The sequence below is a fragment of the Mya arenaria genome, chromosome 15 (genome assembly GCF_026914265.1).
Source record: "Mya arenaria isolate MELC-2E11 chromosome 15, ASM2691426v1".
Lineage (NCBI taxonomy): Eukaryota > Metazoa > Mollusca > Bivalvia > Myida > Myidae > Mya > Mya arenaria.
This window is the reverse complement of record NC_069136.1, coordinates 3,389,763-3,417,409: the sequence shown is the minus strand read 5'-3', so window position 1 is coordinate 3,417,409 and position 27,647 is coordinate 3,389,763. Positions and strand designations below refer to the sequence as shown.

General features: G+C 37.0%; 1 protein-coding gene across 1 annotated transcript; it reads left to right on the top strand.

The window, feature by feature from the left end:
- The first annotated feature begins 91 nt into the window (after nucleotides 1-91).
- LOC128220086 (integumentary mucin C.1-like) lies at nucleotides 92-27,512 on the top strand. Its single transcript, XM_052928343.1, has 16 exons — nucleotides 92-146; nucleotides 2,413-2,523; nucleotides 2,861-2,980; nucleotides 4,240-4,317; nucleotides 10,599-10,622; nucleotides 11,456-11,476; nucleotides 12,224-12,244; nucleotides 17,950-17,973; nucleotides 18,805-19,024; nucleotides 20,831-20,931; nucleotides 21,100-21,732; nucleotides 22,056-22,148; nucleotides 25,323-25,437; nucleotides 26,169-26,290; nucleotides 27,006-27,113; nucleotides 27,310-27,512. Exons 1-16 carry the CDS (start codon nucleotides 92-94, stop codon nucleotides 27,459-27,461), a joined length of 1,998 nt encoding a protein of 665 aa, XP_052784303.1. The 3' UTR covers nucleotides 27,462-27,512.
- Nucleotides 27,513-27,647: the final 135 nt, after the last annotated feature.

Below are 27,647 nucleotides of genomic sequence, written 5' to 3'. Positions count from 1 at the left end.
TCAGCTTGAATGACTTGTAAAATACCAACATTGAATTAAGAAAGACTCGAAAAACCGTTGAACAAATTGTTGGATATTATAAATTTGAAAGATGTTAGCCACTCTTATTTTGTGCGCGCTCGGCCTTGCTGCCAGTGTAAGATGTGGTAAGTTCATTTTTTCAGTCGGATTTTATAAAAAAAAAAGGAAACATTTTTTCTTAGACACGTGTTTCTAGATAAAGGAAAAAAAACGTGAACCAATATAGATAACATACTTATACTAGTACGTGTACAATGATTAAAGCAATTTATTATAGAGCATGGAATCAAAGACTATGGTCAGTCTAACAATACACAATCTGAATTTAAAGCCGCACTCTCGCAGATTGAACGTTTTGACAACATTTTTATTTTTTGTCTTTGAATGAGCCATTTTTTGCGACAATACATGGAAACCAGATGAATAAGGCTGCTGACAAAAATAGATCTCAGATAAATATTTTTAAGTAAGTTCAAAAATTGATGTTTTATGCATTTTTCTTAAACCGTTAGTAACGGTTTAGGTAATAAAACATTAATTTTCGAACGGAAATATGAAAATCTACGATCTGATTTTTTGTCAGCAATCTGATATCATTGGTTTGCAGATATTTACGCAAAAATTTGCTCTTTCCAAGACAAAAAATAAAAAAAGTTGTAAAAACGGTATATCTGTGAGAGTGCAGCTTTAAGTGCGCATGTTATTAAATGGAATCAATCCGTTCTTGTACGTATTAATAGTTAAAGTTGGCAATATTATTGTTAAATTTTACATTGCCTTGTCTCGGACATTATGATATTGCCAAACGAATGAGTTTCGAGTTGAGTCCATTTTCATTCGGAACGCATGCGTCTAACATCAATATCAATGACTGAGTGAACTATACGCCGACTTCAAAGGCTGTATTAAGAAAGCACCGTAAGTAAAATTCAAAATTAGGAAAACTGTTTTTTCGAAGTTGAATGTAAAGGAAATTGAATATGTATCTATACCAATATTATGAGGCAAATCAAGAAAAAAGGTCAACTAATTAATGCATATGATGATTTTTGGTGAAAGGTAAAGGGGTTTCAGTAAGACGTTTTATTAAATTACTATTGATTATTAGCCCTTTAACACAGCTTTGCCTCGTCCAATAATACAAAAGCCTCCTCTATAACAGTGCCAATATTTATATGATATAGATATAAAGCCCGCATTTTAAAGAATTTGATTGGTTAATTAAACAGGGCCAAAAATGATATAGATTTGCAGCTGGAAATTCGGAATAGGAAGCCATATTATTTAAAAGTCAGTATTAAAACGTTTGGTTTAATATGTTATGTATTTAGAAGTCTTTGGGCTCGTGCCAATACGACTGCCATCGGACAAGTAACAGGGCAAATGTCAATTCACTTATTTATTGACATATATTATAAATTGACCTCTCGTAGCCATAAACGCAGCGTCCAAAGAAAACCACTTCCGAATTTACTCGGGTTTACTCAGCAAGTGGTCCTACTACTACTACTACTACTACTACTACTACTACAATTACTACCACCACTACTACTACTGCTACTACCACTACTACTACCACTACTACTACTACTACTACTACTACTACTACTACTACTACTACTACTACTACTACTACTACTGCTTCTACTACTTTTACTACTTCTACTTCTACTACTACTACAAATAAAATTACAACTACTGCTGCTACTACTTCTACTACTACTACTACTTCTTCTACTACAACTACTACTACTACTACTACTACTACTACTACTACTTCAACTACTACTACTACTACTACTACTGCTACTTCTACTACTATTACTACTACTACTACAATTACTACCACCACTACTACTACTACTACTACTACTACTACTACTACTACTACTACTACTACTACTGCTGCTGCTGCTGCTGCTGCTGCTGCTGCTGCTACTACTTCTACTACTGCTGCTGCTGCTGCTACTACCACTACTTTTTTGCTTTTATTTTTATTACATTTTTGTATGTCACGATGACAATAATGTAGATTTTGACAACGACAAGTTCTATACTTGTCTACAGTATGAAGTTGATGCTTCAAAGGTAAGAAGGGTCGGCGAAAGGCGTTTCAACAGCGAAAACATCCGGTCAACTAAATCGCTACATAAACCAATCGCCGACCACCGACAACCTATAACCGTCTGATTACATTCTTTTCAAGACCGATGACCATTGAGCGAGGCTCATGTAAGAATGGAGCTTAGATGTGTCATTTACATTTAAAGATGCCGATTAATAATCCAAATCTGCACCGAAAATTTGACGCAAAGGTGTAATTTTTTGGCAACAATACTGTAGTCATTTCAATATAACAACAATAATACTAATAATACATGTTTGTTTCAGAATGCGATGACCATATGGCCCATTGCGACCTGTTAGATGAACGCTACTGTCTCCCACCTTATGACGTTTACGCTCGTGAAATATGTCCCAGCCGCTGTGGTCTATGTGACGGTACAGTCATAAGCAAATAGTTTTGTCATACTCAAAAAGAATATTAAATTTATGTGTGTACTTTGAGAGTACTCCAGGTTGGCATTAAAAATACAGTCTTAATTATACTCTCATTTGCTAAAACAATAATGTTTTATGTAAACCTTGCGTTAGAAATATCGACGGATAACACAATATATACCAAAATACTAATATACAGCATTGACGTTTAATGTGAATGTAGTTTCCTGTAGTGAGCTCAATTATGCGATATCCTCCTTATCATCAATTTGAATAGGTGTTATATGTCAATTGATATAAGCGTTATATGAATAGCCGCACTTTCATGTAATTTCAGAAGCAAACGGTTCCCAGAAGAAGCGTGCCCATAATGGCGTGCCCCAATGGGCGGCGCACTGTTGGGACCATAGCTCCTCCCACATCGAGGACCCGTTCTGTGCTCTCCTTACGACCACTAGTATGTACAAACTATTTGTCGATATACTAGTACGATCGTCGGCTATATTGCAAGTTGAATAATTGGTATCTAACTGAGATAGCCAGACTTCAATACCACTTGCCGCAGTACGCCATATTGTTGCATAGTAACTGCCACTATCACAAAAAAGAGCGTATATTACACATCAATTACAATTTCTTCCCATATTCATTAGCACGCAATATGGCAATAAAGATTAAAGTTCAATGTGTCTAGGATGCAGTAAACATAACATTACAAAAACATTATAAAAAAGCTACTTTACACAGTATTAGAAAGAAATATATATAACTTCTCACAACTCTGTAATGTGTAAATTATTTAATATAATTAAACATTAGGTATTCACTAAATTTGTTGCATTCACTATGTGTAATAAATAAGTATTGATCTTAATAGTTTTCACCTGCTTTGTTGTTGTTAAGTTTGCAACTATGTATAAATGTATAACAACGAACTGTAAACATCAAATTATATGAATATATGTTCAATTCTGTTCAGTTATTACCTTTTTACACTGTATGACGTACATGTATATGCGAATACAGAGTTACATTGAAAATCAATTAAGTAAATGACACAGCAACACGTAACCGAATAGAGTACTTTACACATCCCCGAAAAGTAAATACTTTGTAACACACCATGACTAGTACGTACGTACTTAGTTGCACATTTCAAAGAAATCAATGATACTTGTCACTTAATCATACCTATTTAAAGCTCATAAAAATCACGTTATATAAGTCGAATATCGTTTATAGATTTAAATAAACTTATACTTTACATAGATTCATAATATAGTCACCAATACTAATACATCATCACGAACGATACGTACTGCTACTTTTGTTTCACCTTCCAACATAAACGCATGATTTTTTCAGGTAGTTATATATATTACATAATAACGATCTCTATAATCATAAATACTGTTATCTATGAAATAATGATACTTATTTCATCAGCAACAGTCATTTACTACTATATTTTACTCGTTTTGTTTGCAGCTACCCCCAAACCAACGACAAGTAAGTTAAACCCATTCAACTTTGTACATAAAACTATTTCAATTATGAATTAATGATTTAGCCATACTCTGCTCAGACGATGTCATTTAAGCAATAAACCAACATTTCGTAATCAACGAACCATGCTAATTCACAGGTGAACGGTCTTAAGAAATACACATTCATTCGATAAAGTAAATGATAATAAAGGCACGTGTTACATTTTAGCTACCACTACACCGGCGCCAACGACCACAACAACGCAGCCAACTACAACTACCACCGAAATGACAACAACAACAACTGGTCAGTATTTACTGAACATTTCACAATGTTTCTCCACCGTTTCTGTTTTTGGTGTTGTGTATGTGTTATACTCCCTATCAGCAGATAACACCGCATGTTTGCTTCCGTTATTTGTTAAATAGAACATATTTAAAAGCTAACCTCTGTAAAACCAAAATTGAATAATTATCTATCTACCTCTTACAAAAAACAAACAAACTGCTAACAGAAAGGTATATTGTTTTTCATGTGTACCAGTTTAATGAGCCAACGATTATCAACGTCTTATGCACATCATTTTGAAGCAAGAAAGTCATCGTAAATCCTTTTGAAACTTTTGATGATTTCGCGCTATTTTATACTCAAACGTGACAGCAATATTTTTCACTGTGACTTTAAAACAGTTTATCTATTTTGATAGTCTGTATATGAACGTTGTCCGATGGTCTTAATATTACTTATACATATACTTGTGCTTGAAGAACGCTTCCCAAAATCGTACAATAAATGTGCTTTATTAAAATAGTGTTCGAGTGTACATTTTTGAAAGAAATAATTTGTAAAGACGATAAATTAGGGCATCATTTAGAATGACGTTATCATGCCAACCTCGATCCTGGTTTAAATGCTAAGTCAGCCCCTTGGAGATAAAATTGACCTGTATTTCAAATATGCTCATTTAAATTAACATTGTGTCTAGACAGTGCAATAAGTTCACTTAGGGAACATCCAACTTTATTTTACATGATCTGCTTTATGTTTATCAGAAAAACAGAATTTATTCCAAATGGGCATACAAAAACATTTATAATATTACAAAAACATATATTTAATTCCTTCCCAATGTATATTATTCAAGCGCGATTGTGACGAAAGCTGAACGCGTATAGACTCACCATCGAGTCTGGGTCGAAACCATTACTCTGTGAATTAAACGAGGTCGAGACGGAAATTCCCAGATGGGGATTCCTCTGGTGTGAATCGAACCACCAACCGCGTGATCACTCATGCCACTTGTTCACTCTCATGTTTTGGTGCATTGGGCCGAGCATGCAGGTTTTGAGCTAATAAAAATAGTATTGCCAATATTGCTAAAAAGAACTCTTACATGATATTCGAACCTGATTCACCTGCACCTTCGAACGAATGTTTATGCTATTTGAAACCGTAAGATGTCTTGTTACAATTCCAGATTCGTTGAATGTATTTGTATTATTAAGTCGAATCTTCTGATAAGTATGCGCTAAAAGTAGACAGACAAATTAACGACGATATTCGAGTGATGAAACACAACGTCATGCCGTTTCCTTCAAGCTGACATTAATTTAAAGAGTCAGGAAAGTACCTTCTTATCAAAATGAAATTATATTGAATGCTCAAAATGTTTGAGCTTAATGAAGTATAACCACACGCCCAGTGTCATAATCCATACGTAAATCATGCTTTTAGAAACCCTTTTATAATACCCGCCTGAATAATTCCTTGCACACTGATTGTTTCAATGCCAACCATTTTTATACGATTCGTCATAACACATTTTGGCTTGTGAACATCTTACGTTTAATACTATTGATTGAATACCATCGCAGCATTTTTGCGTTCGGAAGGCTGTTGATACCGAATTCTGATATTGATTTATAAAAATAAGTCTTCAAATACATGCTATAACCCTACAGTTGAAATACTTTGAGGTGTATTACATGGTCTAGCTGGGCAATGTATATTCTCAAAGTAATGCATTTATCCTCGGGTTTTGACGAAGAGCTACATCAAACAATCAAATGTTTTGCTTATCCTACCTTTCAATTGCACGTGCATGCTTTATTCTTCATTTCATTGCATATATCTTGCCTGCATTTAGAAGCTACAACCACTACTTCTACCACAACAACAACAACAGGTATGCATGTAAAATAGCACGGGTACATGTGAGAATCATGTCATCACAACTCAGTCTCATTGCTAATAACTGTTAATTCTAAAGCTGTGTGAAGTTAGCTAAACATACGACATTGGACATTGGACATTCAAAAGTGAAAGTCGTGCTAGCACGACATTGGACATTGGACATTCAAAATCGAATGTTGTGCCAGCACGACATTGGACATTGGACATTCAAAAGTGAAAGTCGTGCTAGCACGACATTAGACATTGGACATTCAAAATCGAATGTTGTGCTGGCACGACATTGGACATTGGACATTCAAAATCGAATGTCGTGCCAGCACGACATTGGACATTGGACATTCAAAAGTGAAAGTCGTGCTGGCACGACATTGGACATTGGACATTCAAAATCGAATGTCGTGCTGGCACGACATTGGACATTGGACATTCAAAAGTGAATGTCGTGCTGGCACGACATTGGACATTGGACATTCAAAATCGAATGTCGTGCTGGCACGACATTGGACATTGGACATTCAAAATCGAATGTTGTGCTGGCACGACATTGGACATTGGACATTGAAAATCGAATGTCGTGCTGGCACGACATTGGACATTGGACATTCAAAATCGAATGTTGTGCTGGCACGACATTGGACATTGGACATTCAAAATCGAATGTCGTGCTGGCACGACATTGGACATTGGACATTCAAAATCGAAAGTCGTGCTAGCACGACATTGGACATTGGACATTCAAAATCGAATGTCGTGCTGGCACGACATTGGACATTGGACATTCAAAATCGAATGTTGTGCTGGCACGACATTGGACATTGGACATTCAAAATCGAATGTCGTGCTGGCACGACATTGGACATTGGACATTCAAAATCGAATGTTGTGCCAGCACGACATTGGACATTGGACAATTAAAAGTGAAAGTCGTGCTGGCACGACATTGGACATTGGACATTCAAAAGTGAAAGTCGTGCTAGCACGACATTGGACATTGGACATTCAAATCGAATGTTGTGCTGGCACGACATTGGACATTGGACATTCAAAAGTGAAAGTCGTGCTAGCACGACATTAGACATTGGACATTCAAAATCGAAAGTTGTGCTGGCACGACATTGGACATTGGACATTCAAAATCGAATGTTGTGCCAGCACGACATTGGACATTCAAAAGTGAAAGTCGTGCTAGCAGTTAGCACATTTAAATCAATGTATGACATGTTTTATGAATGAATGTTTTTTTTTACCGACTTTAAATTAATTTTGATTGCATGCATTATTCGGATTTTTTTGTTTATTTGAGATATTGTCTTGAAATTATTTGAAAAGGGTCAGAGATCACAAAGCAATGAACCATTATAAAATTTATTAACACCAAGAGAGCATTGTCATGACGATTCCATCGCAATATTTGAAACTTAAGCATGATTCAGATATATATGATGTCACATATGCAGAGAAAGATTCAAATGAATATACTTATGAATGGTCGTGGATTATATGTAAACAAACAGTGATAATGCTTTCAAAATGGCATATTTTTAATAAGCTTAATTGTTTACTCATCACTGCTACACATCTAGTACCATTTATAAAGGAAGTGAAGATAATTATATCCACAGTATATAATGACATATGGAAAATATACACATGCATTGATGATTCCTACAGGTATAAATGTAATCGTCCGTATATCTATTTTATCTGGTTTTACGTAAACACGAAATATTGTCAATGAGTCGATAAAGTAACCTATTCCTGCCTGTCGACTTGTTTTTTTATCGACTCAGTTAGTCGAACATGCTACGTCGTCTTCATTTGGCAAAGTTTATATGAAATAATTGTGTTCGATAAACCTTTTTGATAAGTAGACAGAATTACACAAAGCGTTTTATAATCAATCGCATCGACATTAAAGAATTCAAAATGACGTCTTCATCACATACGACATAAGTTCTTATAGGTTTTACAGAATATACAATTTATACATGTAAAATGTGACACCAGCGCCATTGGAAATGGCATCTTGGGCAGAACTGACAATGGTTGAAAGGGTTGAAAGGAAACAAAGCGCAAATAATTATATAAACCCAACAAATGTGCACTTCAGTGTGTGTTTATCCACAGAGCTTTAGAATAATTATATTACATTAATGAATGTGTCTGCATTTACATGGAAATATGTATGTATATCAATCGAAAGGATTGTTTTAATACAACGCTCAATAACAATGTTGCGGACTTTCAAATACAAGTTTCTTTGTTAAATATGTGTTAGGTACCTCAAATGTATAATATTGTCGGACATGGATGTGACTTAAGGCAACATACACACACAGCTAAACTTGTCAATGCATAAACCATTGGCGATAATGCTACATTTTGATGCATGGGGATCCCATATAATTTTGGTATTATTTTAAAGGGTACTCCTGACAGATAATTAATGAGTAAAAATGACCTTTGTCCAACAATTATTATTTGTATACTGGTTGTCGTTTCATTATAGTTTTTCTCTTAATATTTACCACTTCCATTGGATGCCTAAATAATATTTGGTCACTATGAATAGACAGATATACGTTATTATAAACCATATTTTAAAAAATAAAAGCCAAGTTGAATGTCGTTATTTAACACAATAATTTGAATGGACAAATTAGAATTGCAGCCTTATCACCAGTCCAAGATTTCGGATATATATATTTCTGCCACCTCAGAAAAGTAGATTCAAACATTTGTCCATGCGTGAAATTCTTATCTTCCCAACGGGCAAAGATAAACAAGTACCCGTATGGAACTCTTTTTTATTGCCTTTACTTTGCTGCATCCAGAACTATTTAAAGAACGATTTGACTATTAACATAATCTGAATCACTGCGCGAATATCTATGACAACCAGGAACTTTTGAATGTCCAATGTCCAATGTCGTGCCAGCACAACATTCGATTTTGAATGTCCAATGTCCAATGTCGTGCTAGCACAACATTCGATTTTGAATGTCCAATGTCCAATGTCGTGCCAGCACAACATTCGATTTTGAATGTCCAATGTCCAATGTCGTGCCAGCACAACATTCGATTTTGAATGTCCAATGTCCAATGTCGTGCTAGCACGACTTCCACTTTTGAATGTCCAATGTCCGATGTCGTGCCAGCACAACATTCGATTTTGAATGTGTAATGTCCAATGTCGTGCCAGCACAACATTCGATTTTGAATGTCCAATGTCCAATGTCATGCTAGCACGACTTTCACTTTTGAATGTCCAATGTCCAATGTCGTGCCAGCACAACATTCGATTTTGAATGTCCAATGTCCAATGTCGTGCTAGCACGACTTTCACTTTTGAATGTCCAATGTCCAATGTCGTGCCAGCACAACATTCGATTTTGAATGTCCAATGTCCAATGTCGTGCTAGCACGACTTTCACTTTTGAATGTCCAATGTCCAATGTCGTGCCAGCACAACATTCGATTTTGAATGTCCAATGTCCAATGTCGTGCCAGCACAACATTCGATTTTGAATGTCCAATGTCCAATGTCGTGCCAGCACAACATTCGATTTTGAATGTCCAATGTCCAATGTCGTGCCAGCACAACATTCGATTTTGAATGTCCAATGTCCAATGTCGTGCTAGCACGACTTTCACTTTTGAATGTCCAATGTCCAATGTCGTGCCAGCACAACATTCGATTTTGAATGTCCAATGTTCAATGTCGTGCCAGCACAACATTCGATTTTGAATGTCCAATGTCCAATGTCGTGCTAGCACGACTTTCACTTTTGAATGTCCAATGTCCAATGTCGTGCCAGCACAACATTCGATTTTGAATGTCCAATGTCCAATGTCGTATGTTTAGCTAACTTCACACAGCTTAATTCTAAAGCCAATTATCAAATACTCGTGTACATCTGAAACTTACACCACCTATGCTTTCATTATGCCCCTTGTACGGCTACCCCTACATGCTTGTTCTCTCCTTTTCATTGCAATCATCTATCTTGTCTGCATGTAGAAGCAACTACCACTCCTACAACCACCACAACGACAGGTATGCAGTATGCATGTAGAACGGGCGAACCGGAACTAGCTAGCATTTTTAAATCTTAAAATAAATGCCATTAGAACCGCACATAAAGTGCGTAAAGTACATTTAGTCAGCCAATATCTTAAACACTGATATAACCTGATATTGAATGACTGATATAATAACTGAAGGATGCATTAATTGAATTCTTGATTGCTTTATGGATTATTATTTAGTGTGTTGTTCTGACACAACATATTTTATTAAGGTTTTTATCATAACATTTGCTTGAACACGTTTTCTTGCCAACTCAAGTTTATTTGCTTTCCTTTCTTTTCCGCTCCTTGTCTGTGGCTTCCAGAACCTACCACTACAACAACAACAGGTATGGTCAATTTGAAGCAACTCTGTTTTCGAAAAAAGGTCGACATATTGCAATATCATTTGCTAACTGTGACCATAACTGCACAACGCTATTGTTTTTAATATAGGTTTTACCATATCTACGTAATCTTAGTGATGTATCTTGAACTTGTGTGTGATATGCTTTGTTATTACTTGATAGTTCTTCTAGTAATTACTACTAAGTGTGAACACTCAAGCAATGTGTTAAGAAATAAGTCCTACCAACTACATCATTTAATTAAAAGAGCACATGTATGTGCAAATATATATTTTTAAAAATCATGAGCTTGCCAGTTGTATCAAAACATTTTAGTTATAAGTAATAATCATATATATTTATCAAATATCAAGTTAAGTAAAACATATTTTGAATTAGGTCAGACATGTAAATTTACTGTAAGTCAACATATGTCAGACGATCTGTATAATATTTTTCATGCTTTTGCCCTTCTTTTTCCGCTTTCGCAATGCCGTGATCTTGACGTTATCTGGCAATGTAAACACCTGACTTACAATTTGTACCTGACCATCACCCTTTAACCTGTCTTCTGATTGAATCCGCTAGTACCAACAACGACCACTACTGGTAAAGTAATTTTCAAGTATCCGCAGTTGTTTTGGTTTGGTTAACGAAGCTGTATTCGCGATCTGTTACAAACCATTGTAGTAATTCATGTCAAACTTTGTAATAAATGAATATACAAAACAATTATTACTTTTGACTTTTAAAAAAAACAAACAATTGTTTTTGATTCACATGTATTACATTTACTATTGCTGTTAATTTTGAGTTCATTTTTTTTTATTTTTCAGAGCCCACAACCACAACGACTGGTGAGATTCATTATGATCTTTCAATGTGTAAAATGAGGGACATTTTGCGATAGAGACATGTATTGTTTCATAGATATATTCACTACTATGCAAATATTGTTTATAGAAATGACTTACTTCTTTTGTGCTACGGGACTGTAGTCTTCGGATTACTTTTGCAGTTTCATTCGCATATAATACATTCCAACAATAAGTGCATGGATTACAGTTGAAATGTTGATTTATTCATATGCAAATGTAACACAAAAACCTTTAAAGTTCACGTGTAAAAAATGATCTGCTCTGTTCATGACAACGACATGTTGTTAGTAGTGAGATAGGGAATCCGTACTTGTAGTTAAACGTGTACCTAGCTATCACACCAAGATCGAATCTTTTTCGTTCGTGTAGTCTGACAGCCTTGTAATAAATTAAACGCCTTTCCGATAGTGACGGAAACGTTTAACTCACGATACATGTATATCCTTTTTTGGCATTTAAATACACTTTCGGAATGGACCAAGTCAGTTGGGGTTGGGGGGGGGGGGGGTCCAAGCCATTATGCAGCCAAACCTACTATTGGGGATAATTATGGTGTGGCCGCGCCTATATGAATGCATTATTGCAGCCTCACCTTCGGTTTACATTTGATAGTTTGAATACTGAGCTCATCCCGGCATTTCTTATTTATTGACCCCTGTGTTATTTAAAGTTAAATTGTGTACAGAAAATGCTGTTTTTTCTTATTCATGTCGTTTATCGTTTCAGTTCCAACTACAACAACAACAAGTAAGTTATTTTATCCTTAACCTTTAAGTTTGAACCTGTAATATAGGTATTATTGTTATTGCTGTTTAAATATAAACATGCGTATCGTTATTTTTGTTGTATTATGAATGTTCCGTAATTTTACTTTGGCTAGTGCTCCAAATAATAGACTGAACATTTTTGTGCACAATACATCATACACATCTTATCTAGCTATGTGAAGTTAGCTAAACATACGACATTGGACATTGGACATTCAAAATCGAATGTTGTGCTGGTACGACATTGGACATTGGACATTCCAAAGTGAAAGTCGTGCTAGCACGACATTGGACATTGGACATTCAAAATCGAATGTCGTGCTAGCACGACATTGGACATTGGACATTCAAAAGTGAAAGTCGTGCTAGCACGACATTGGACATTGGACATTCAAAATCGAATGTTGTGCTGGCACGACATTGGACATTGGACATTCAAAATCGAATGTCGTGCTAGCACGACATTGGACATTGGACATTCAAAATCGAATGTTGTGCTGCCACGACATTGGACATTGGACATTCAAAAGTGAAAGTCGTGCTAGCACGACATTGGACATTCAAAATCGAATGTTGTGCTGGCACGACATTGGACATTGGACATTCAAAAGTAAAGTCGTGCTAGCACGACATTGGACATTGGACATTCAAAATCGAATGTTGTGCTGGCACGACATTGGACATTCAAAAGTGAATGTCGTGCTAGCACGACATTGGACATTCAAAATCGAATGTTGTGCTAGCACAACATTGGACATTGGACATTCAAAATCGAATGTTGTGCTGGCACGACATTGGACATTGGACATTCAAAGGTGAAAGTCGTGCTAGCACGACATTGGACATTGGACATTCAAAATCGAATGTTGTGCTGGCACGACATTGGACATTGGACATTCAAAGGTGAAAGTCGTGCTAGCACGACATTGGACATTGGACATTCAAAATCGAATGTTGTGTTGGCACGACATTGGACATTGGACATTCAAAATCGAAAGTCGTGCTTGCACGACATTGGACATTGGACATTCAAAAGTGAAAGTCGTGCTAGCACGACATTGGACATTGGACATTCAAAATCGAATGTCGTGCTAGCACGACATTGGACATTGGACATTCAAAATCGAATGTTGTGCTGGCAAGACATTGGACATTGGACATTCAAAATCGAATGTCGTGCTAGCACGACATTGGACATTGGACATTCAAAATCGAATGTTGTGCTGGCACGACATTGGACATTGGACATTGGACATTCAAACGTGAAAGTCGTGCTAGCACGACATTGGACATTGGACATTCAAAATCGAATGTTGTGCTGGCACGACATTGGACATTGGACATTCAAAATCGAATGTTGTGCTGGCACGACATTGGACATTGGACATTCAAAATCGAATGTTGTGCCAGCACGACATTGGACATTGGACATTCAAAAGTGAAAGTCGTGCTGGCACGACATTGGACATTGGACATTCAAAAGTGAAAGTCGTGCTAGCACGACATTGGACATTGGACATTCAAAATCGAATGTTGTGCTGGCACGACATTGGACATTGGACATTCAAAAGTGAAAGTCGTGCTAGCACGACATTGGACATTGGACATTCAAAATCGAATGTTGTGCTGGCACGACATTGGACATTGGACATTCAAAATCGAATGTTGTGCCAGCACGACATTGGACATTGGACATTCAAAAGTGAAAGTCGTGCTAGCAGTTAGCACATTTAAATCAATGTATGACATGTTTTATGAATGAATGTTTTTTTTACCGACTTTAAATTAATTTTGATTGCATGCATTATTCGGATTTTTTGTTTATTTGAGATATTGTCTTGAAATTATTTGAAAAGGGTCAGAGATCACAAAGCAATGAACCATTATAAAATTTATTAACACCAAGAGAGCATTGTCATGACGATTCCATCGCAATATTTGAAACTTAAGCATGATTCAGATATATATGATGTCACATATGCAGAGAAAGATTCAAATGAATATACTTATGAATGGTCGTGGATTATATGTAGACAAACAGTGATAATGTTTTCAAAATGGCATATTTTTAATAAGCTTAATTGTTTACACATCACTGCTACACATCTAGTACCATTTATAAAGGAAGTGAAGATAATTATATCCACAGTATATAATGACATATGGAAAATATAGACATGCATTGATGATTCCTACAAGTATAAATGTAATCGTCCGTACATCTTTTTTATCTGGTTTTACGTAAACACAAAAACATATTGTCAATGAGTCGATAAAGTAACCTATTCCTGCCTGTCGACTTGTTTTTTTATCGACTCAGTTAGTCGAACATGCTACGTCGTCTTCATTTGGTAAAGTTTATATGAAATAATTGTGTTCGATAAACCTTTTTGATAAGTCGACAGAATTACACAAAGCGTTTTATAATCAATCGCATCGACATTAAAGAATTAAAAATGACGTCTTCATCACATACGACATAAGTTCTTATAGGTTTTACAGAATATACTATTTATACATGTAAAATGTGACACCAGCGCCATTGGAAATGGCATCTTGGGCAGAACTGACAATGGTTGAAAGGGTTGAAAGGAAACAAAGCGCAAATAATTATATAAACCCAACAAATGTGCACTTCAGTATGTGTTTATCTACAGAGCTTTAGAATAATTATATTACATTAATGAATGTGTCTGCATTTACATGGAAATATGTATGTATATCAATCGAAAGGATTGTTTTAATACAACTCTCAATAACAATGTTGCGGACTTTCAAATACAAGTTTCTTTGTTAAATATGTGTTAGGTACCTCAAATGTATAATATTGTCGGACATGGATGTGACTTAAGGCAACATACACACACAGCTAAACTTGTCAATGCATAAACCATTGGCGATAATGCTACATTTTGATGCATGGGGATCCCATATAATTTTGGTATTATTTTAAAGGGTTATCCTGACAGATAATTGATGAGTAAAAATGACCTTTGTCCAACAATTATTATTTGTATACTGGTTGTCGTTTCATTATATTTTTTCTCTTAATATTTACCACTTCCATTGGATGCCTAAATAATATTTGGTCACTATGAATAGACAGATATACGTTATTATAAACCATATTTTAAAGAATAAAAGCCAAGTTGAATGTCGTTATTAAACACAATAATTTGAATGGACAAATTAGAATTGCAGCCTTATCACCAGTCCAAGATTTCGGATATATATATTTCTGCCACCTCAGAAAAGTAGATTCAAACATTTGTCCATGCGTGAAATTCTTATCTTCCCAACGGGCAAAGATAAACAAGTACCCGTATGGAACTCTTTTTTATTGCCTTCACTTTGCTGCATCAAGAACTATTTAAAGAACGATTTGACTATTAACATAATCTGAATCACTGCGCGAATATCTATGACAACCAGGAACTTTTGAATGTCCAATGTCCAATGTCGTGCCAGCACAACATTCGATTTTGAATGTCCAATGTCCAATGTCATGCTAGCACGACTTTCACTTTTGAATGTCCAATGTCCAATGTCGTGCCAGCACAACATTCGATTTTGAATGTCCAATGTCCAATGTTGTGCTGGCACGACATTCGATTTTGAATGTCCAATGTCCAATGTCGTGCCAGCACAACATTCGATTTTGAATGTCCAATGTCCAATGTCGTGCTAGCACGACTTTCACTTTTGAATGTCCAATGTCCAATGTCGTGCCAGCACAACATTCGATTTTGAATGTCCAATGTCCAATGTCGTGCTAGCACGACATTCGATTTTGAATGTCCAATGTCCAATGTCGTGCCAGCACAACATTCGATTTTGAATGTCCAATGTCCAATGTCGTGCTAGCACGACTTTCACTTTTGAATGTCCAATGTCCAATGTCGCGCCAGCACAACATTCGGTTATGAATGTCCAATGTCCAATGTCGTGCCGGCACGACAATCGTTTTTGAATGTCCAATGTCCAATGTCGTGCCAGCACAACATTCGATTTTGAATGTCCAATGTCCAATGTCGTGCTAGCACGACTTTCACTTTTGAATGTCCAATGTCCAATGTCGTGCCAGCACAACATTCGATTTTGAATGTCCAATGTCCAATGTCGTGCTAGCACGACATTCGATTTTGAATGTCCAATGTCCAATGTCGTGCCAGCACAACATTCGATTTTGAATGTCCAATGTCCAATGTCGTGCTAGCACGACTTTCACTTTTGAATGTCCAATGTCCAATGTCGCGCCAGCACAACATTCGGTTATGAATGTCCAATGTCCAATGTCGTGCCGGCACGACAATCGTTTTTGAATGTCCAATGTCCAATGTCGTGCCAGCACAACATTCGATTTTGAATGTCCAATGTCCAATGTCGTGCTAGCACGACTTTCACTTTTGAATGTCCAATGTCCAATGTCGTGCCAGCACAACATTCGATTTTGAATGTCCAATGTCCAATGTCGTGCCAGCACAACATTCGATTTTGAATGTCCAATGTCCAATGTCGTGCTAGCACGACATTCGATTTTGAATGTCCAATGTCCAATGTCGTGCCAGCACAACATTCGATTTTGAATGTCCAATGTCGTGCTAGCACGACTTTCACTTTTGAATGTCCAATGTCCAATGTCGTGCCAGCACAACATTCGGTTATGAATGTCCAATGTCCAATGTCGTGCGGGCACGACAATCGTTTTTGAATGTCCAATGTCCAATGTCGTGCCAGCACAACATTCGATTTTGAATGTCCAATGTCCAATGTCGTGCTAGCACGACTTTCACTTTTGAATGTCCAATGTCCAATGTCGTGCCAGCACAACATTCGATTTTGAATGTCCAATGTCCAATGTCGTGCTAGCACGACTTTCACTTTTGAATGTCCAATGTCCAATGTCGTGCCAGCACAACATTCGATTTTGAATGTCCAATGTCGTGCCAGCACAACATTCGATTTTGAATGTCCAATGTCCAATGTCGTGCTAGCACGACTTTCACTTTTGAATGTCCAATGTCCAATGTCGTGCCAGCACAACATTCGATTTTGAATGTCCAATGTCCAATGTCGTGCCAGCACAACATTCGATTTTGAATGTCCAATGTCCAATGTCGTATGTTTAGCTAACTTCACACAGCTCATCTTATCTTAATATCCATAGATCGTAAAACAAATGAAATACACTGGATGACTAGTTCAAGGATAAAGACTGCTAAATATTTTCCCTTTTGCATTTCAATGTAAATAGACAAACTTAAGATTGGAAAAATAAGTGATTACCATACATTTCCTTAAATTTCCGTTCAAATTAATAAGTGTTGATTAAAGCACTAATAAGAAATGTCAATTATATAATTTATAACTCAGCAGAAAAAATAATTAATCTCTGAGAATATTAATTCAATTATTCCTTTTCTTTCTGATGGTAGGGATTGAATTGAATGTAAAGCAAGTATTGATATTATTACTCCGGATAAAACAAAATAATAAAATTAAGTAGCTCTCTTATTCTTAAATATAGAGAGCTCATCCTGGTTTAAATCCAGGCACTTGACATTTAGTTGTAGTGTATTTCAAACTTATATTAACTAATGCTCACCAATTCCATTTCAAATTCATCAAGCGTCATACACGAACTATTGTACAATGATTAATATATGGGTTGTTTTGTTGTTTCAGCCCTCCCCCCAACCACAACTCCAAGTAAGTATTTCGTTTAAAGCATGGGTTTTAATCAATAAATTGTGTTGAAATTGTTTAACGTTTGTTAAAATAAAATTAGCTAAGTTGCATAAGGTTGAGTCGAGTTGAGTTGAACAAGACTGTTAAAATATTCTTGGTAATTTGATTGTATTTGTTTAAAAATATTTGTTGTCATTATTATATTTTTTGATAGCTTGAATCGGACTTCACTCTATCAGTGTGTGTATACCACGTGATGAATTACGTCATATATGCTACGTCGGAAGGCAATACATTTCTTAAAATGAAGACTTAAATCAAAGATTCTTATTCTACACCATTTTAAATGAAACAAAGGACAGTCTATGCCGCTTAAAGAGCCCCGCCTTCGTTTCATTACTGGAGTTTGAAAAGGTGATTAGTTTCATCAAACACTTCGACAAACCTGTTTCCGAAATAATGTATTGACAATGCTCCGTCAGACGGCTGTATTGTGAAAAGATTTGTCCAATCAAAATGCCCCGATTTTCTTTCATTTTGCCAAACAAATGACTAAAACTGAATGTAACAAACTAAAAACGCGTATCACGATCAGCTTATGAAACTATTCATTTATTGTCTCAAGACTCATTTCAAATGGATGTTATTACACAATGTATACCAAATCAAATGCAATGTGCTGATATTTCGAGAATGTATCGCCCGTGTGTTATACATTGAACTCCGTATTACACGGATTTCCCAATACGATATACTGGAACCTTTATGTTAAACACCGAGCTCCGTCCTAAAGCGGTTTGCCGATACACTATACTGGAGCCTGTATGTTAAACACCGAACTCTGTCTAACAGGGGTATGCCGATACGAGGAGGTTAAGAGTCTGGACATCAAGGCCACAAACTTCGGCACGGACATGACGATCGTTCAGAACGCCAACATCACCCTGAACCAGTCGGTCCATCTGTTGGGAGACTCTGTGTTCTGTCAGGGCGTGTGTGAACAATCTTTCCTAGCTGAGGGTCCGCTCTCCGGATATGAGTGCTGGGCATTTACCTTCAATGATATAGACAAGTATGTGTAATAAGATTAAGATAATATATAATAATGAATTGCCGCTCAGGATCGCAATATCCGACCGAGGGCACGTGCGGAAGCTGGTAATGTAGCTTTCCACGTAGAGTGCTTTTCGATACGGATTGGAAATACATAGCAAATACACGGCCTTTTGTAAACCTTTAAAGGGACTGTACACCAGATTTGCACCAAAAAAAGTTTTTTTCTGTAACGAACCTCAGGACAATTATTTAATAGAATGTGTTACGCTTTGATATCATAATTGTAAAAAAGTACCAAAACGTAAAAAAAAAGATGTGTTGGAGACCGGGTTCAAACAGCAGTCCGGTGCCGTATCCACTGAGCTAATCGGGTGACATTATTAAGCAATACACCTAACTCGTTAGTATCACGTGATAACACCGACTAGCCAATTACGCATAAGGAATTAATGCATTGTACACATTAATACCAAGTTTAAGACAGTTTTCGACAATTTTCTTTTTTCTTGCAAATTGATCATCTGGTGCACAGTTGCTTTAATTATTCATGTGAGTTGGTTGATGAAGAACAGGCATGGTTGTACATTTTACGAAAGATAGCATGCGATTTTGTTAACTGAAGTCATATCGTGTAGTAATTTGAGGTCAATTTTGATGTCAAGTTGTTTCTCTTAGCCATTGCCGTTAAAATGTCGAAATCATACATATTGATAACAATAACTAATCAATCGCACATAATTGAAATGGCATTATTATGTTTGATAAACTTTACAATATAATGAATAACAAGAAGTGTTGCGCGTAATTAGTCTAGTGTTTAGTAGGGTTAACGGAAATGCGTGTCATTGTAAAAGTAATTGTGAAAGGCTTTTAGTGTTAATGGTATCCGACTCTTACCCAAAGATTGTGAGTTCGATCCCTACCAGGTGAACGTTCTCATGGTCTCTAAAAACAAAACCTTGTAGTGGTTTCTTCACACTCAACTGTGGTCAAAGAGGCTACTAGCTTTTGCCATCAATAAGTATGAAGTACATTTTGTATATGCAATATATGTTACATAAGTAAATCAAATAAAAGGCAAAAAAAAGAGAAAAGGAATAGCTTAGTTCGTAGGGCAAATGAGTGCCAAGCTGACGTTATACAAGTTACATCTTAGTCTTACCAAAGATAAAATTTAAAAAAAAATATGCTAAAATCTATTTTTGACATTTTCATATCAGTCTTGTTGCATTTGTCTATCGGAATTGACCAGTTGATAGCATATATACGTTGTTAAACTTTAAACGTACCAAACAATTAATTATTATTATTAATAATTCGTAAAGAAACGTGGTCTATTTTGCAAAGATAAGACACATTTATGTATTTATCAATTGCTTGGGATCGGAAATCATGTCATGGAGACGATAAACATGGCCTGGTGGTATGTATGGAAGACATATGTCTTTGTGTTCGAGTCATAAAAATGGGCAGTTCAGTTGGCTTCTCAGACACGGAAAAGAGATAACCGTCTTCACATAGCCAAAATAGTGGAGACATATTACAAATACATTTTGTTATGTTGTGTGAATGTGATTTGCAATCTCGAACGCAGTGAGCTCCCTTGAAAAAAACAGCAAACGTATATTGCACAGCGTGGCAAATATAACTGTAATCAATATATAAACATTTTGAAAACTTATATTTAACAGACATTGATGCAATATTTAATTTTAAATCATAATATTCGATAACTGTTTACAAAGTAATACAGTAAATATTTATCCAACGAAATGAAAGGAATACGCAACGTCACGGCTTAAACGTTTCGTTACTTCAACAGATGCAGCCTGTACTACTATACGAGTCCCCTGCAGGTGATTGACCCATCCATCTTCTCTAACAACTCTGAAACCATTCTATACCTGAAGCGATGCTCTGATGGTAAGTGGCTGGTTTTTTAATGGTAGATCACCATACTATTTAAAGATCCGCATGTCTTCTAACTCAAACGAATGTCATTTACAATATTGCTATTGTACTTTGTATTCTTGCTCAATGATAAATGTTACCTTATTAAGAGGTACATGTATATTTATCATCCTCATGTAGACCAGTCTACAACAATGCCGCCTACGAAGGCAACTACGACTCCGATGCCATCAACGACCGTAACAGACGTCACTGACGCCATAACAGAGGGAGCTACAACCGAAATGGCAACCACGGAAATGACTACCACTGACGTTATGTCCACTGATGCCATCACCAGCACCACAGCCGGCTCTTCACCTGCCGCAACCACAGTGACCGCGGCCTCTACCACGACAGTCGACAATGGAAGTGGTTCAACTACAGAAGCTTCTGAAACGACAACAACACAGGCATCAACTGCAGCCTCTACGACCGACAACGGCTCTGGATCAACTACCGAAAGCGGCGTACCACCAACGAGGCCTCCCCCTACAGCAAGAACAACAACAGGTGCAGCAACGACAGCTGCAGCCACGACATTGGCAGCTACAACTACCGACAACGGCGTACCACCCACGAGGCCTCCCCCTACAGCAAGAACAACAGTTGCAACAGCTACAGATGCAGCAACGACAGATACATCTACAACCATCACCGCCGCATTCACCACGACTACAGATTCTGCGACTACAGTCACGTCAGCTACTGCTACAACTACTGGCGCCGCCACAGTGACTACAGTTGCAGCAGCTACATCCGCCCAGACGGGAGGTAACGCGAAATCATTGACGTTATATTTATTTTGTTTAAAATAAGCGCTAAACCTTTTATATTTGCTTATAACAAACACACTTTGAATTATTTTGTCCTTTGTTTGTTTACCTCGAGAATCAAAACTGACGCTTTGTGAATTTCATGATAAAGTGCTGGTTTATGATAATTCAGTGGTTTCTTCTTAAATAAAACCGTCTTCTTTTTGAAATGAAAACATGCAAGCGTAGTATAAAGTGCAAAATTGTTTCAAAAATACTAATTAAACATATGTTTTTCACGCCAAATCACTTTTTGAATGAGCATGGATGCGGATGTTTCAGGAGGATTTGGACCCAATGTGGCAGGACCCAATGGACTAGTTGTCGTCAGCGCAAACACATACAAGATAAACGGCGTGCCCTCGCCCGTCGCTGGTGAGCACAATGTTTACTTACGGTCGTTTGATTTAAATATTATATGAAAAAGTAATGAAACGTGTGTCTTTCGCCGTTTTTTATGGTACTTATATATATTTTCATATATATGACTTATACATTGAAAGTTCAATGAAATCTAGTTGTTTATTTATAGCCTGGTATCCTTTTCCGTTTACTCTGACCCACACTTTGTATAACACTATGTTGAAGTAAATTAACAAGATGGTTTAAAATTGAAACTCTTGTTTATACCTGCAATAGCACTTATACATTCGCTACACATGTTTCTGCAAAAACGATTTTAATTTTCCCATGCAATCATATTCCCCAAAAAAGTGTTTCTGCCTGAGTAATCTTGATTGAAATGGGCCCATCTAATCATAATTATCTTCAAGTCACGTGTTTTATTATATGTTTTTTTTATTAACAAGTATCCAACATATACATATATTTCAGTCACGTATCTCTCGTGCACCTATACCTTATGGACAAGTATCTCTCATGCTTCTATATCTTCCACTCACGTATCTCTCGTGCACCTATACCTTATGGACAAGTATCTCTCGTGCACCTATACCTTATGGACAAGTATCTCTCGTGCACCTATATCTTCCACTCACGTATCTCTCATGCACCTATATCTTCCACTCACGTATCTCTCATGCACCTATATCTTCCGCTCACGTATCTCACATGCACCTATATCTTCCGCTCACGTATCTCACATGCACCTATGACTTCCGCTCACGTATATCTCATGCACATATATCTTCCGCTCATTTAGCTCTCACATACACCTATATCTTCCGCTCACGTATCTCACATACACCTAATACTTCCGCTCACGTATATCTCACATACGCCTATATCTTCCGCTCACGTATCTCTTGTGCACCTGTATCTCCCGTTCCTGTATATCTCATTCACCTATATCTTCCGCACACGTATCTCACATACATCTTTATCTTCCGCTCACGTAACTCACATGCACCTATATCTTCCGCTCACGTATCTCGCATGCACCTATATCTTCCGCTCACGTATCTCACATACGCCTATTTCTTCCGCTCACATATCTCTCATGTGCCTATATCTTTCGGTCACGTATCTCACATGCACCTTTATCTTCCAGTCACGTAAATCTGGTGCTCCTATATCTTCCGCTTACGTATCTAACATGCACATATATCTATCGCTCACGTATCGCATATGCACCTATATCTTCTGGTCACGTATCTCTCGTGCAGCTATATCTTATGGCCACGTATCTCTCATGCTCCTATATCTTCCACGCATGTATCTTTCATGCACCTATATCTTCTGCTCACGTATCTCTCGTGCAGCTATATCTTATGGCCATGTATCTCTCATGCTCCTATATCTTCCACGCATGTATCTCTCATGCACCTATATCTTTGGCTCACGTATCTCACAAATACCGGATTCTTCCGCTCACGTTACTCATAGGGACCAATATCTTCCGCTCACATATATCTCATGTACCTCTCACGTATCTTTCACATACGCCTAATACTTCCGCTCACGTATCTCACATACACCTATATCTTCCGAACACGTATCTCTTATGCACCTATATCTTCCGAACACGTAACTCACATACACCTAATACTTCCGCTCACGTATCTCACATACACCTATATCTTCCGAACACGTATCTCTTATGCACCTATATCTTCCGCTCACGTATTTCTTATGCACCAATATGTTTCGCTCACGTATCACACATACACCTATATCTTCTGCTCACGTATTTCTCATGCACCTATATCTTTGGCTCACGTATCTCATATACACCTATAACTTCCGCTAAAGTATCTCTCATGCACCTATATATTTCGCTCGCGTATATCTCATATTTTTTTATCTTCCGGTTACGTATCGGGCACACCAATATCTTCCAGTCACGTATCTCAAATACACCTATATCATTCTCTCACGTATCTCACATGCACCTATACCTTCCACTCACGTATCGCACTTGCACCTATATCTTTCGCTCAAGTATCTCTCATGCAACTATATATTCCGCTCTCGTACATCTCATAATTTTTTTATCTTTCGGTCACGTATCTGGCACACCATTATCTTCCGGTCACGTATCTTAAATACACCTATATCTTCCGCTCACGTATCTCATATGCTCCTATATCTTCCGCTTACGTATCGCACTTGCACCTATATCTTCCGCTCAAGTATCTCTCATACACATATTTATTCCGCCCACGTATATCTCATAAACCTATATCTTCCGGTCACGTATCTGGCATACACTAATATCTTCCGGTCATGTACCTCTCAAGCACTTATATTTTCCGCTCAAGTATCTCACATGCCTCTATATCTTCCGCTCACGTTTAGCTTATGCCACTGTATCTTCCACTCACGTATCTCGCATGCACCTATATCTTCCGCTCACGTATCTCACATACGCCTATATCTTCCGCTCACGTATCTCTCGTGCTCCTGTATCTTTCGGTCACGTATCTCTCATACACCTATTTCTTCCGGTCACGTATCTGGCATACACCAAACCCTTCCGGTCAAGTATTTCTCATGCACCTATATCTTCCCCACACGTATCTCACATGCACCTTTATCTTCCGCTCACGTATTTCTCATGCACCTATATCTTTCACTCACGTATCTCACATGCACCTATATCTTCCGCTCACGTATCTCTCATACACCTATATCTTCCAATCACGTATCTCTCATGCACCTATATCTTCCGGTCACGTATCTCACATACACCTATATCTTCCGGTCACGCATCTCTTGTGCTCCTATATTTTCCGCTCACATATAGTACATGTACCTATATCTTCCGGTCACGTATCGCTCATGCACCTTTATATGTCGGTCAAGTATCTTTCATGCACCTATATCTTGAAGACACGTATCTCTCTTGCACCTATATCTTCCATTCAAGTATTTCTAATGCACCTCTAACCTCCGGTCACGTATCTCTTATACACCTATATTTTCCGGTCACCTTTCTCTAATGCACCTATTTCTTCCAGTCACGTATCTTTATGCATCTATAACTTCCAGTCAGGTATTTCTCATGCAAATAATTTTATATCTTTCAGACACCTTTTTCCGAATGCATAAATATCTTCTGACATGTTTCCCTTATCCCCATCTTTTCAGACACGTGTTTTTTCCTGAACAATACGTTTATGACTGGCGAGCACTGGAAGGACACGTGCAAGTATGACTGCGAGTGTGTCGACACCTCTTCCAACACAGCCCTCTGTCAGGACGTGTGAGTGACGATTTGCAAAGATTTTTATAGAAACAATATGTTTCCATTATCCATTGTGTACACTTTTTTTGTCTGAAAATTTAATCGATTATCTAAATATAAAACAATAACAACATTATAAACAAGAAATGCAAAAAAGAGGTTGATTCCAATGTGTCATGCATTTAAAGTCTTGTGTTCCTTATCGTTATACTATATGTACACAAGAAAAGAACAATAAATTGTTTAATGGTTCAATCAAACCAAGAAATTGTATTGTGACACTTGATAATAGAACATATTTTTATAATCTGAAGTAATAACACCGAGTGAGTTCCGACTTAGTTGTCGTTGAATGTTCTCAGACCGTTCACCAATATCGATAGTTGGGCTTGTCACTGCAGTTGTCATAATTAACAAACCTTGGGGTAACGTGGGGTAAAATGGAACATGTTCTAAATAGTATTACACTTAAAGACTGTTAGAGCTTATACGTATATCAAGGGCTCTACTTAAGATGTTTATTTACTACCTATATATCCGGAATTTTTAATATGGACAATATTTAATTCCTCGCATACAGTACATCCTTTTATATTATGAGTTCAGGAAACATATTAAATTTTACATTAGTAAAATTTATATGCTTCTCATATTCATATTCGATAGGCAGGCTTGGCTATCAATGGGCAATTTGAAATACAAACATTAAAATAGTACACTCGTTTCACAGCATCTCCATTACGTTACAGTTGCCCGCACTACGAATCTATCCCCGTCGGTTGTCAGATTGTGAAGGATGACGGCGACTGCTGTGCGCGCCTTGATTGCGTGAATGGAACGGACGTCAATTCAACTGTCAGCCCTACCGCCAGTAAGTTTTTGTTTGTCTTGAATATATATGACTAAGTGGTTATTATAAAGATAATCCCGCCAAAGTCAGTCAGTCCTGGAATGTTTACTATGATAAACTGATTTCAAGCAACAATCGCAAACAAAGCAATGGTGCTGTTTTTTATATTTGTTGTTTTTTGTGTATACATGTTCTTTGGCGTTTTGGTGTTCTTCTTCCAAATGATCACTCTTTGACGTACAAGGTGTTTGTAATAAACAAATAAAATTCAACAGTTCATTAAGGAAACAAGATCATATAGTAGAGTGAATGTCACTTTTTCGGCATAAGTCAATTAACGGTTCTGGAAAATAAAACATTATTGTCCGTCGTATTTTATCTAGTTCAAACATGAAACGTATCGCTTTAGTTGCATCAGTTTTAAAAGTAATTGTTAATCATTTTCAAGTCCAAAGGGAGGGCATAGCATGTGACGACATTTTCAATTTGAGGAAAACACTAACTGTTGATATAGACATATGCAAATAGATATTTCGTTGTACAGCAGTGGATCAAAACAACAGATATTTGTCAGCAAAGTTATATTCATAAGGACATACTGTTTAATAAAGTGCATGATTGAAATGATTTAATACCGCATTACAATCTTATTAAAACTTTTGTCTAACATATATTTTATAACAACGATCCGTTATGTGCTAGCTTATATTTCTACCATTTTGTTAATGCTTTTCAGATTGTGTTGATAAATTGCCAACGTGTGATTACTATGGCGACAACGCATGCGTAGGATCTTTTGAACCTTGGGCAAAGGCAAACTGTGCTCTGAGATGCGGATTCTGCGGTACGTGAAAGAAGAGAATATACGTCAATGTCAGTTTTCAGTGTTCAGTCATTTGAACAAAAATAATGTTGTTTTCAGTCCGCTAAAAACTTGGCATCATATAGTTTCAATTTGATGCATAATGAGACATACTGTTGTTAGAAATATAACATTTTCTAAACTGACATATGTATAAATCATTCAATATATTCTTTAGATTACCAGACACCATGTCTGGACCGGCTCTCCTACTGCAGTCTCTACGATTTGCCGAACGACTGTGTCAATTTCGAAGGCTGGGCCCGCCACAACTGTAAATCCAGCTGCAACCTTTGCGCTGTTCCAACCCACACTACCGCAGCTCCTTAGAGCGAAGAATTGTACCAGTTGGGATATACATTTTTTTCGTTTGTATTTTGAAGTGTGGAATCTAGTCGTGTTTAGATGATATCGTGAATGTCATGTTTTTATCATTCATTTTTTCTATGAGTGAAAATTAACTCATGTGTAGTGATTAAGATGTCCAATAAAGTCATTTGACAACTGACGTGTAGT

Coding starts and splice junctions, on each gene's coding strand:
- LOC128220086 (XM_052928343.1), top strand. CDS start 92: ATGTTAGCCACTCTTATTTTGTGCGCGCTCGGCCTTGCTGCCAGTGTA. Junction 10,623..11,455: donor TACCACTACAACAACAACAG/GTATGGTCAATT, acceptor TTTATTTTTCAG/AGCCCACAACCACAACGACT. Junction 22,149..25,322: donor CGTGCCCTCGCCCGTCGCTG/GTGAGCACAATG, acceptor CCATCTTTTCAG/ACACGTGTTTTTTCCTGAAC.